The sequence below is a fragment of the Neoarius graeffei genome, chromosome 3 (assembly GCF_027579695.1).
Source record: "Neoarius graeffei isolate fNeoGra1 chromosome 3, fNeoGra1.pri, whole genome shotgun sequence".
Taxonomy (NCBI): domain Eukaryota; kingdom Metazoa; phylum Chordata; class Actinopteri; order Siluriformes; family Ariidae; genus Neoarius; species Neoarius graeffei.
This window is the reverse complement of record NC_083571.1, coordinates 71,094,302-71,107,183: the sequence shown is the minus strand read 5'-3', so window position 1 is coordinate 71,107,183 and position 12,882 is coordinate 71,094,302. Positions and strand designations below refer to the sequence as shown.

General features: G+C 39.0%; 1 protein-coding gene across 8 annotated transcripts in view; it reads right to left on the bottom strand.

Annotated features, from left to right (window-relative positions):
* The window catches only part of LOC132883512 (uncharacterized), a 112,121-nt gene extending 105,079 nt beyond the window's left edge, over positions 1 to 7,042 (bottom strand). For 2 of the 8 annotated variants that reach the window (XM_060917223.1, XM_060917224.1), the window contains exon 1: positions 6,714 to 7,042. In XM_060917223.1, coding sequence (XP_060773206.1) covers positions 6,714 to 6,862 — 149 coding nt within the window. In that variant the 5' untranslated portion in view covers positions 6,863 to 7,042. The remainder of the gene's footprint in view (positions 1 to 6,713) is intronic. The other 6 variants (XR_009654345.1, XR_009654343.1, XR_009654341.1 and 3 more) reach the window with 6 other exon arrangements.
* Positions 7,043 to 12,882: the final 5,840 nt, after the last annotated feature.

Genomic DNA, 12,882 nt, shown 5'->3' with positions numbered 1-12,882 from the left:
TATCATGGGATTAGTTCGAGTCTTATGTAGCGCCGAGTGATCTGATCTAATCTCATTATTGTGATCAGTTATCCCACAGTACATTTTTCTGAGACATTGTGAGTTTTATGATCCTCAAACTAAAGATATTATGGTACTGAAATATTGTGATGCATATCACGATACCAGAGGCTCCAACTTAAGAAATTGCAAAGAGGGAGATTCTCCCTCTCTGCGAGTAGCTCGGAGGGAGACAAGTTTGAGCGCCGTAGGTGCGAAGGCGAGTTTCATTTTTTATTTATATATAAGATATATATAGATTCCAAAAAAGTTGGGACAAAGTACAAATTGAAAATAAAAACGGAATGCAATGATGTGGAAGTTTCAAAATTCCATATTTTATTCAGAATCGAACATAGAGGACATATCAAATGTTTAAACTGAGAAAATGTATCATTTAAAGAGAAAAATTAGGTGATTTTAAATTTCATGACAACACGTATCTCAAAGTTGGGACAAGGCCATGTTTACCACTGTGAGACATCCCCTTTTCTCTGAACAACAGTCTGTAAACGTCTGGGGACTGAGGAGACAAGTTGCTCAAGTTTAGGGATAGGAATGTTAATCCATTCTTGTCTAATGTAGGATTCTAGTTGCTCAACTGTCTTAGGTCTTTTTTGTCGTATCTTCCGTTTTATGATGCGCCAAATGTTTTCTATGGGTGAAAGATCTGGACTGCAGGCTGGCCAGTTCAGTACCCGGACCCTTCTTCTACGCAGCCATGATGCTGTAATTGATGCAGTATGTGGTTTGGCATTGTCGTGTTGGAAAATGCAAGGTCTTCCCTGAAAGAGATGTCGTCTGGATGGGAGCATATGTTGCTCTAGAACCTGGATATACCTTTCAGCATTGATTGTGTCTTTCCAGATGTGTAAGCTACCCATGCCACACGCACTAATGCAACCCCATACCATCAGAGATGCAGGCTTCTGAACTGAGCGCTGATAACAACTTGGGTCATCCTTCTCCTCTTTAGTCCGAATGACACCGCGTCCCTGATTTCCATAAAGAACATCAAATTTTGATTCATCTGACCACAGAACAGTTTTCCACTTTGCCACAGTCCATTTTAAATGAGCCTTGGCCCAGAGAAGATGTCTGCGCTTCTGGATCATGTTTAGATACGGCTTCTTCTTTGAACTGTAGAGTTTTAGCTGGCAACGGTGGATGGCACGGTGAATTGTGTTCACAGATGATGTTCTCTGGAAATATTCCTGAGCCCATTTTGTGATTTCCAATACAGAAGCATGCCTGTATGTGATGCAGTGCCGTCTAAGGGCCCGAAGATCACGGGCACCCAGTATGGTTTTCCGGCCTTGACCCTTACGCACAAAGATTCTTCCAGATTCTCTGAATCTTTTGATGATATTATGCACTGTAGATGATGATATGTTCAAACTCTTTGCAATTTTACACACTGTCAAACTCCTTTCTGATATTGCTCCACTATTTGTCGGCGCAGAATTAGGGGGATCGGTGATCCTCTTCCCATCTTTAATGCTGAGAGCCGCTGCCACTCCAAGATGCTCTTTTTATACCCAGTTATGTTAATGACCTATTGCCAATTGACCTAATGTGTTGCAATTTGGTCCTCCAGCTGTTCCTTTTTTGTACCTTTAACTTTTCCAGCCTCTTATTGCCCCTGTCCCAACTTTTTTGAGATGTGTTGCTGTCATGAAATTTCAAAATGTCTCACTTTCGACATTTGATATGTTGTCTATGTTCTATTGTGAATACAATATCAGTTTTTGAGATTTGTAAATTATTGCATTCCGTTTTTATTTACAACTTGTACTTTGTCCCAACTTTTTTGCAATCGGGTTTGTGTATACACACTATCTCTCTCTCTCTCTCTCTATATATATATATATATATATATGTATATGTGTGTGTGTGTGTGTGTGTGTGTGTGTGTGTGTGTGTTTTTATATATATGAATGATGCACCACATTTCGTATCAATTAATTCTTATTAATAGTAACGGATCTAGATAAATCCAGTGACTATAGACCAAACTTTAATATGCCTAAATTCAATGTTAATGTCAATAATGACTATTATAAATTGCCAATGGTAGACCCTCTGATAATAATGTTCTAATAATATTCTGTTTCTAAGTCTAAGTTAGCAAAAGTCAGACAAGTTTGTTAGAATCTAACGTCTGGTCTGGTGATCTAATCTTGTCAGATACAGGGTCGTCTTGCTGCCATCCAAAATAGTCCGTCATTCGTCCCTGGCGACCATCGCGACAGGCGAGCCCAACTTTATCTTGGTGATTTTCTGATATTTTTTTCTTTGTAGTTTGGCTTTCGCCATTTCCACCAACGGAACTTCATTTCATTATCTCATTCAAGAGAACAAGGAGTTAAAGATGAGCAGGCGATAAATGCAGATGCAAAAAAACCCAAACAAAATGGTTGAGTGCCGCGGGTTTTCTCATTCTCTCGTGCGTATCATTAATAGCGCCATCTGTATGCTTTATCGGTAACTGCTAAGACGTTGGGTGGCTCAAGTGTGTACCCCGCGGCATCCCGAATTCCGCTCGATTCATATGCACGCTTGATCTGCGCACGCATGCCTCCGGCATTCACTCCAATCCCCCCATTACGCCGATCGGTGTACCGACTGGGGAATCGGCATATGCCGCGGGGTACACACTTGAGTCCACCCATACAATATCAGACACACGAAAAGCGGAAAGTCAACTATAAATTTTCGTCAACATAAACGTATCAAGTTCAGGGCCATAGCCAGCATTTTAAAATCACCGAGGTCCGTGATGCGCAAAGCATGTGCCGAAAAATGTTCGGCATATTTAAATGAGGGGGTGAATTACATGTCACACAAGAGATCTATTCCTGAAATTACTTTTAATGGTGTTTGAACTGAATATCATCAGTTTTGAAAAAAAATCATGTATGTGGCAAGAGTAAGAATAATTTAAGCTTCTTTTATGGTTTGATCTGGCCCAAGCAATGAGGACAAAAGATACCCTAACCATGCTGCCTATGGAACTAAGATACATTCACAATCTGGCATCCGTTACACCTACACAAAAAAAAAAATTCTGGGGAAAAAAAAATCAGGATACACCACCATGTTTGAATAAAGAGTAGGGGTAACAGCTTCATGAAAGTGCACTGATGGTTACCATGAAAAAACGTGTCTCCTGCACTGCGTTCCTCTCCTGAGTCGCGCGCTCATTCGTTTTTGTGTTCTTGGTCTCAGAGCCGCATGCACGAAACAGACACAGAAGACAGAACAATGCACTTTTTACGGAGACGTTTTAATGTTATTCTTTATTTTTTATCCAGTTGAATATTTAGCGTACAAATTTATTTTCAGCTCTTAAAAATGACCGAGGTCTGTACCTCAGGGGCCTCATAGCTGGCTACGGCCATAATCAAATTCTATATTTTTTTAACTAATCATATGGCGGCACGGTGGTGTAGTGGTTAGCGCTGTTGCCTCACAGCAAGAAGGTCCAGGTTCGAGCCCCGTGGCCGACGAGGGCCTTTCTGTGTGGAGTTTGCATGTTCTCTCCGTGTCCACATGGGTTTCCTCCGGGTGCTCCGGTTTCCCCCACAGTCCAAAGACATGCAGGTTAGGTTAACTGGTGACTCTAAATTGACCGTAGGTGTGAATGTGAGTGTGAATGGTTGCCTGTGTCTATGTGTCAGCCCTGTGATGACCTGGTGACTTGTCCAGGGTGTACCCTGCCTTTCGCCCGTAGTCAGCTGGGATAGGCTCCAGCTTGCCTGCGACCCTGTAGAACAGGATAAAGCGGCTAGAGATAATGAGATGAGAACTAATCATGTGTAGTAAGGGCGGGCGGGAGATTTTTATGTTGTCAGCCGGAAGTTGGGAGGATTTTCTAAATGTTCTTTAAAGTGGGAGATCTCCCGCCCATGGCGGAAGAGTTGGAGCCTCTGCGATACCTGAATACATGATGTGATGTTTTTGTCATCTCGCCCAGCCATATCGTCTTGTGTCTGTGTCATGTTGTGAAAATAATTTATATAATTGAATATATCATTATCTTCACAGAACAAACTGATCGTTCCCGTTCACTGCTTCCTGCCCTGATATCTGCTGGACTTCTGGGGTTATTAATCATAATATTAGCATTTGTGTGGATTTGGCTGAAAAATAAAAAGCAAAAAGGTAAGTAACGCATCTTTCTGTTCATGTGTTCAGTTTTTACATTAGCTGTGTTTCATACAATTTAAATCACATTTGTGTCTTTAGTGTCTGAAACTGAGGAACTGACTTACGCTGATGTGAAAATTCCAGCTCACAGTGCAGAGAGAGTTAAAGAGGTAAATATCGCAAATAAAACTTCTGAAATTGATCATGATGTGGAATACTTTAGAGGATTTGGTTTAAAAAAAAAATCACATTAGTTCCACAGGAGTGATGAAGTCTCACCCTGATTCCGATACTGAAATATACTGTTGTGTCTCTACAGGAAGAAAACTCGAGAATAACGCCTGTTGAAGCAGAGCCTGACTCAGTGGTGTATTCACATGTGAAGTGATCCATATAATTCATCACATCACAATATCCTTTTAATTATTTTAACAAGTTGTGCTGAGAAATCCTGTACGGTTGGGGCATGTCTTCAGGCATCAGTGTTTAATATTAGTGTAATATTTGCATGTCATTTATATAATCATGACCAGCTAAACACCAAGTGTCAGAAAGGCAAGCTCATCAGAAAATGTTTCAGGGTATTTACTGGAACACATCAGGGTTTTTAAATGAATCATCAGCTTCAGTTTCCCAGCTGCCTTTCAGTGTTTAAGCTTCTCGGGTTACAGCCGTATTGTCCAAATCAGATCAGATACAGAGCTCTGTGTTAGGGTGTGTGTGTGTGTTTTGTTTATTTGCTCATCAGTTTAACACATGTACTGTTAGTTCCTGAAAAACCTGATGGTCTGATCTTCTTCCTGGATCACTGATTGTTCTGGCTTTATGGTTGTAGCTCAAACAAACAACTTTTATAACCGGAAGAGACTGAAGCTGCAGAGAGCTTGTATTATCAGTCAGAGAGAATGCAGTGTTTGCAGTTTCTCCTGCAATATAAATGGAAACATGTAAATTCCTGCTTTTGTGATCCCCCCCCCCCCTTTATGGCCTTTTAAAAGGTTTTGCTTCTGCCCAGTTTGGGATTGAATAATTAAATTAACCATCCAGTTAGAAACCTGATGATGCTAAAGCAGTCAGGCTGTAAAGTTCTTCTCAGTAAATGACAATAAGTCCATTATTGCTTCTTTCACACACAGCAGGCGTGATCAGGCCCGAGGCTTGCTCATTTTAGCCCACAGAGATCTTTCCTTCTCTGTTTTTAATGGGCGTTGATCTTGAGTTAAATTATAAATGACGTCATTACACATGTAAACAATGTCAATAAGAACATAACACTGCCCCCTGCTGTTCATTTCAAGTCCTGTGCAAAAGATGTAAACATTTCCCTATTTATAGACACCAATATTCTTTGCTGTTTGTTTGATGTTTTTGGTATTAAATGTGAGTAAAAAGAGAACCACCACATTTCCAAAGTTTCATTTAAAAAAAAAAACATTAAATGTTAGAGAAAAAAAATTAAATGTATAAGTGGCCAGTAACGGAGCGCATTGCAGATAAACCCATAATGGAGGCTGTTCTGGTTTTGGAAACAGCAGCAGAGTGAGAACCACCGTGTCCAGAAGAACCATATGAAGTTCTCCAAGATGGGGGGCAGGGGGGAACCAAACAAACAAACAAAAAAAAAACCCTTACAGCTGATTTTTGTATAAAACTGTACAACAGTGAACCTGAGGCTTAAAGTCAGTTACAACAAAGTGATTTAGTTCAGTTGTGTTTAGTGTAAATGAGTTAATTTACTGGTCCATATGTCAAACCTTTTCATTAATTTTGAGGATTTTTGCACAGAACTGTACAAACTATTATTGTAGTATTTCAGTGAAAACTGCCAAATTAGAAACCACAAGACTGATCATTTCAAACATGGAGCCCATGTTAGTGTCATCTGGAGAAGTGTTTCTTTCATATAAATCATTTTTTTAAACAAACTATAAGCCGAGAATCACCCAGAGCTTTTAATATTATTTAGTTTACTTTTGACTATTAGCTAAAAAGGAGAAGCACAAATAATAATTTAAAATTTTTTTATAATTTACTCGGTGGTTGTTCCCATCACAGTCATGTGTTTCCCCCAGTGTATAATTCTCTGTAAATTGACATTGTTTGAAACACAAAACAATCTCAGTAAATAATAAACAATTCAGCCAATAAAAGCAGACTTTGGCTCCATAAAACTCAGGCTCTCTGTCCTGTCTCTCTGTCACACACTAACTATCATCATCCACAGTGTCTTTACAAATCATGGAGGAATTTTACACTAAACAGTGTTATTATTATTATTATTATTAAAGCCAAAATTATTTTCCCTTGTTATCTATATTGATAAAACTGTTGTGTAACATCATGTTAAAACTCAACCTCCACTTTAGCTTTATAATATTGATTATAATCAGGTATTACACATTTATATTAATATCAGTATTTTCCATTTCATCCCTGTGCACTTAAATAAAGCATTAAACATTTTACAGAAGGTGAATAATGTGATTTGCTCTGAGAAGAGAAAGTTGATAAACAGTTTCTCCTACCGTAAAGATCTCAGTAACTCCTCCAGGTCAGACGACGGTCCTTTTAAAAATCTCCATGTGAGGACACTGATGTGAAAATGGTCAACAATTAACATTGTTCTGTAGCAGAAAATCAGGTTCCAGGAATGTTTAAAGTGGTTTATCAACATGACTTTAATTCTTTTGCTATACTGAGAGAACGCTGTAACCTTCACGAGCCACCGCCTGCGTTCTTTAAAATGGCGGACACGAAAGAAGCGAAGGGCTTTCAGTTCCCACCTCTACACAGGGCGGTGTGAATACCGTGACGAAGACGTGACGCTGACGCTTTCTAGCTCATTTACATGTTGGAGTCCAGATCCTTTCGACATTAACAATGGAGAATCAGAGTCTGACCTGTCTAGAAACTTCCAGCAGGAGAATTCGTTCTCTTTCTGAGGCCTGAGTTTAAAACCAGGAAAATGTTTCATCACATCAGACAAGAAAAAATCTGGACAAAAAAAAAATACAAATCAATTTAATGGACTTGTTTCAGTTCCTAATATTCTGAATCTAAAGCTGGAATTTCACATTAAAAAGTTCCACAGCTGTTTATTTTATTAAAAACAAACAAACTACATGCAGTGTGATGGAGAGCCGTGATCTCAGAACACATGAGGAAAAGGTCACTGGCCTGCTGATATTTCCTTAAATTTGCTTACTGGATCACGTGATTCAGTATAAAACAATGGACTATTCACTTCTCCTTCCTCACATTTCATATCCTCATCATGAAGGGAGTTTTGTATGATTTACACAGTCCCCTCAGAAAGTACTGACCAGCGAGGCCAATTCTTTTGTTTTTGCTTTCAATTACACTGAAGTAATTTGGATTTGATGTCAAAATATGAAGATGAGCCGAAAGATCAGAATTTCAGTTTTCATTTACTGATTTTTACATCTAGATGTGTTCAACAACTTAGAAACGTGTTTAATACCAAAAGGTGCCATGTTTGGTGGTTGTTTATTTTGAGGGGTTTCTCCCTTCAGTCTCTTTTTCAGGAGATGAAATGCTGGTCAGTTGGGTGAAAGCCTGGTGATGGACTTGTCCAGTCTAAAACTTTCCACTTATTTCCCCTGATGAAGCCCTGTGTTGTCTTGCAGTGTGTTTTGGGTCATTGATGAGTTCCATCATCAATAATGATTCGTGAGTTCATTCTAGAAGCTGCCATGCAAACCCAAGCCATGACTCTACCTCCACCATGCTTCACCCATGAGCTCCATGTTTTGGATCATGAGCAGATCCTTTCTTTCTCCACAGTTTAGGCTTTACATCACTTTGGTAGAGGTTCATCTTGAACCCAGCCACTGTGGTTGCACAAGTCAGTGCGTTCTTAGTGCTGGTCCCAAGCCCAGATAGATTGGGGAGGGTTGCATCAGGAAGGGCATCCGGTGTAAAAACCTATGCCAAATCAAATATGCAAATCATGATGATCCACTGTGGCGACCCTGAATGGGAGCATCCAAAATAAGAAGTAGAAGAAGATTGAGAATGTTTCTGTCGTCAACTGTTGTTGTTTTCTTTGGCCTGACCTGTTAGATATCTGTGTTATTACACCAGTGGTTTCTTTCTTTTTCAGGCCATTCCAGATTGTTGTATTGGTGATGTCCAAAGCTTGTGTAATGGCTCCGATTGAGTTTCACTCTTTTCTCAGTCTCAGTACAGCTTGCTTTCCTCCCATAGACAGCTCTCTGGTCTTCATGTTGATTTATCCTTTTTAACAACAAATGCAGTCTTCACAGGTGAAACCCAGGGCTTAAACCAAAAGTATAAATTCAGAGCTGCAGTATTGATTGCATAAACAATCAGTCTAACAGGACACACCTGGGCAACAAAAAACAAACAAAAAAGAAACAACAAAAAACCCCACAACCCACCTGTCACGCACATGTTCCAATATTTTTGATTACCTTGAGAATGGGCAGGTTCAAATCAAAGGTACCATGTTCTAAGTTGTTTAAAACATTGTTTTAATCTTGTTTAAATCTTTAAACATTCTTTCAAAATATTGCTCTTTTATTGCCTTATATCCCAAAAAGATGTTTTTATCAGTTTACTGTCTTCCAAAAACTGCTTCCAAAAAGCAGTGAATACTTCTTTCTTCTGTTTTCTTTTCTCAGAATTATTTAAGCTCATTAATAACACAGTGCTATTTAATACTGGACTATGAACTCCTCAGAAGAGAGTAAAGAGAGATTGGTGGGGGAATGACTGTTTATAGCTGCAATAACATCAGTGACAACTTGCTTCAAGAAGATTAAATGTGACTATAAATGGATAAAATGTATGATGTTCTTGAATAAATAAAGATTTGTAATCATTGTTTTGCTGTGGTATAAGAGGAATAAAACATTTAGGGATGTGCTGTTAGAAAACTAATGAACTCCTGGGCAGTTACAGGAACTCCACTTTATCACACCATCATGCCACCCAGCATTTTACTGCAAAAATAACACTTAGTGGTTATTATTATTTATTACTTAATTAAATTGCAGTTGGTTAGCTGTTGATTTTTAATTTAGTTAGTTTTCATTCAGAAATTTGATATTCATATTCTTGTCCTGTGCCCACTCTATATTTTGGGTTATATTCACTTTTAAAAGGAGCTGTATATATTTCTGCATAGTCCAGAATTGAATTTAACTTAATGCTGAAATCTCCACTTCATATGAAAGAGCGAGTTAATGCTGTTTTTGATCTGTAGTGTTCACTTCAGTGTGAGATTCATGTTCCAGAAACAGTGTGTATAAAAGAAAAAAAGGTGTGCACACCATCAATGGAATTTTTTTTTTTTGCTAAAATTATACTTATCCACTGATTACATTTTAAAAATTTTAATAAATGTCATATTCATAAAACTACAGTGAGCCAGTAAACAGCTACTGCATATATACATTATTTAATTAAAAATTAAATAGATTCAAATACAGAATTACACAATTTAAAAAGATTGAACTGAGGATTAATTTAGTTAAAGTAGAAATTTAACTTTAAAAGTTGAACCTACTGTATATCCACTGAGGTCCAGCTATGAAATGAAACAAAGACGTATCATCCAGCCAGAACCAATAAATGACGTCTGCACTGATTGTTCTGAAGCAGAAAATCAGGTCTCAGGTTTCTAACACTGACCTCTGAGCATTTTTTCCATTCTTTTCTACTGAGGTGGAGATTTACAACAATGCTCACATACACAAGTCAAACCAGTGTGATGTTGATTGTGAGCTAATATGGCTTACTGTACAAACAAAAATAGAAGCAGCTGAATTCCATTTGTTTTTATTTTTATATCACAGAAATTTACAGGGGCGGCACGGTGGTGTAGTGGTTAGCGCTGTCGCCTCACAGCAAGAAGGTCCTGGGTTCGAGCCCCGGGGCCGGTGAGGGCCTTTCTGTGTGGAGTTTGCATGTTCTCCCCGTGTCCGCGTGGGTTTCCTCCGGGTGCTCCGGTTTCCCCCACAGTCCAAAGACATGCAGGTTAGGTTAACTGGCGACTCTAAATTGACCGTAGGTGTGAATGTGAGTGTGAATGGTTGTCTGTGTCTATGTGTCAGCCCTGTGATGACCTGGCGACTTGTCCAGGGTGTACCCCGCCTTTCACCCGTAGTCAGCTGGGATAGGCTCCAGCTTGCCTGCGACCCTGTAGAAGGATAAAGTGGCTTGAGATAATGAGATGAGAAATTTACAGGTTTTGATCAGGCATGGTCACAATGTAGCCTTTATTTTTATCCTTATGAGAAGTACACTTAACATTAACAGTTGAACATCAACACTTGCTGTTAAATTAAATTGTATGGGGTGAAAATGAAATTATTTTAATTAATGAAAGTTTGCTGTCAGAAGGTCATTTGGGCCATAATCAGTATTCCACAATAACAACCTGCTCACATTGATCCAGAACCAGTTCCTGATTTGTTTTGTGCTCTGCTCCCACCTTGTGGTCAAAATCTGTATTGCACACAACGCATGAAAATGGTGCTTTTTTTTAAACACAGCAAGGTGATATTATTAAATTTCCTCAGAAAATTAATTGTCAAATGCTTTAAACGATTGTTAGTAAAACCTTTAATGAATACACTGAGTGATCACTATACAGAATGGATGTATTGAACACTGACCGACAAATCTGCAAATATCCTAAAACAAAAAAGACCATCTGGAACACACAGTAATGTCTATACCAGGGGTGGCCAACCAGTCGGAGCCCAAGAGCCACAATTCTTACTGTGTTACGGCAAAGAGCCACATCGGCACATGAACATGGGCACACAAATATTACCCTACCTTCTGCGCGTGCGGACACACACACACACACACACACACACAGCCACATTGATGTCACACTCCAACTTAACCAATGCCCCACACCAACATGATAATGATACATTTACTGCAGTACCAAGACCACAGGCCAGTCATTTTCAACAGTGGCGACTGGTGAAGAAAATTGTAGGTGGGGCACAAAGGCAGACATTGTTTACATGTGGGGATTCCCCCCATTGGGGGGGTTCCGGGGGGCCTCCCCCGAAAAATTTTGGATTTCTTAGATGCAATTTCCTGTATTCTAGTGCATTTTGGAGTTACCTGTTTAACATCCAAAATGCAAAAGCCATTTTGATTCAGCTTGAATTCTCAATTGCATGACCTGCACAAGATCTGCATTCAAATAAATAAGTATTCAAATAAATACAGTCAGTCGGAAAATGGAAATTACAAAGTGCTAATTTAATTTCCTCAAACAGTACAAGCTCCATAGGCACTGGGAACAGTGATCAGTGCAAGTGCAAATATAGATAAAATATAATACAATGCTCAAATTTTTTGAAAGAAGAACACACACGCACACATACAAATTGATAACTGGAAAACAAATGAACAAATACATAATGTATATACACTACATGCCAAAAGTTTGGACACACCTTCTCATTCAATGTGTTCTGTGTTCTCATGACTATTTACACTTACAGTATACTCTACTCTCACTCAAGGCATCAAAACTGAATGAGCACTCACCCACTACTCAGGCTTGCGCGCCCAAACGCACCTGCGCATTTGTCATGATGTGAAAATACCGTAATGAAACCAAGCGAAGCACCTTTAATAAAATAACCGTAATTAACTGCAGTGAAGCGAAAACGCACATAAAACCACAAACGAACACCAACTTGGACGTGAAGGTGAGAGCCGCATGACACCAGGCAAAGAGCCGCATGCGGCTCGCGAGCCGCGGGTTGGCCACCTATGGTCTATACTATATGAGGTTAACAATAAATCCAATAATCCATTGACATGAGGTGTAAATCAAGAAAGAAAGTTATGAGTACTGATGAAACTGTATGCGTTAAAGAAATGTGCCTGAGGAAAGCTCACTGCTTATAAGCCCTTTAAAGCAGCAGCATGTAAACACAACAATTACAGCAAAACATCATAATTTCAGCAAGACACTTTTAAAAATACTCGACCTTTTCACATGATCCTTTTCTACCACATCTGTCACTTTGTGGAATTTGCACTGAAATTTGAGAAACAGATGGAACATTCATAAAAATGTAAATTATACAATATATTTTTCCACTATCACTTATTACTTTTCATCATATATATACTGGTCTCGTAAAGCTAGAAAAAAATAAACAAATAAAGGCTTTAAATCAATAAGGAGGAGCAAAAGCTCCAGATTCAGGATGATTTTACTGAACTGCAAAAACAGAAAACAAAATTCTGTAAAACACTGGTGTCACTCAGTAGATCAGTTTGCCATCAAAAGACTTGCATTAATAATAATAATAATAATAATAATAATAATAATAATAATAATAATAATAATCAGGTAATAAGATGCTGGATCTCTGCTACGGCTCCATCAAGGGAGCTTATAAGTCTGTTGCAGGTCCTGACCTTGGCTGCTCCAACCATAATGTGGTGCATCTTCTACCCACATACAGGGCTATGCTGCGTAGAGACAAAGTGAGGGCGCATGAGGTTCAGGTGTGGAGTGAAGATAGCACTTTGGCCCTGCAGGGCTGTTTTGACTGTACTGACTGGTCTATCTTTCAGGATTCATCCAATAGTATTGATGAACTGACAGACACTATGCAGTTATCTCTTTTTGTGTGGAAAGCGTAATACCAACTAAAGCCATTGTTT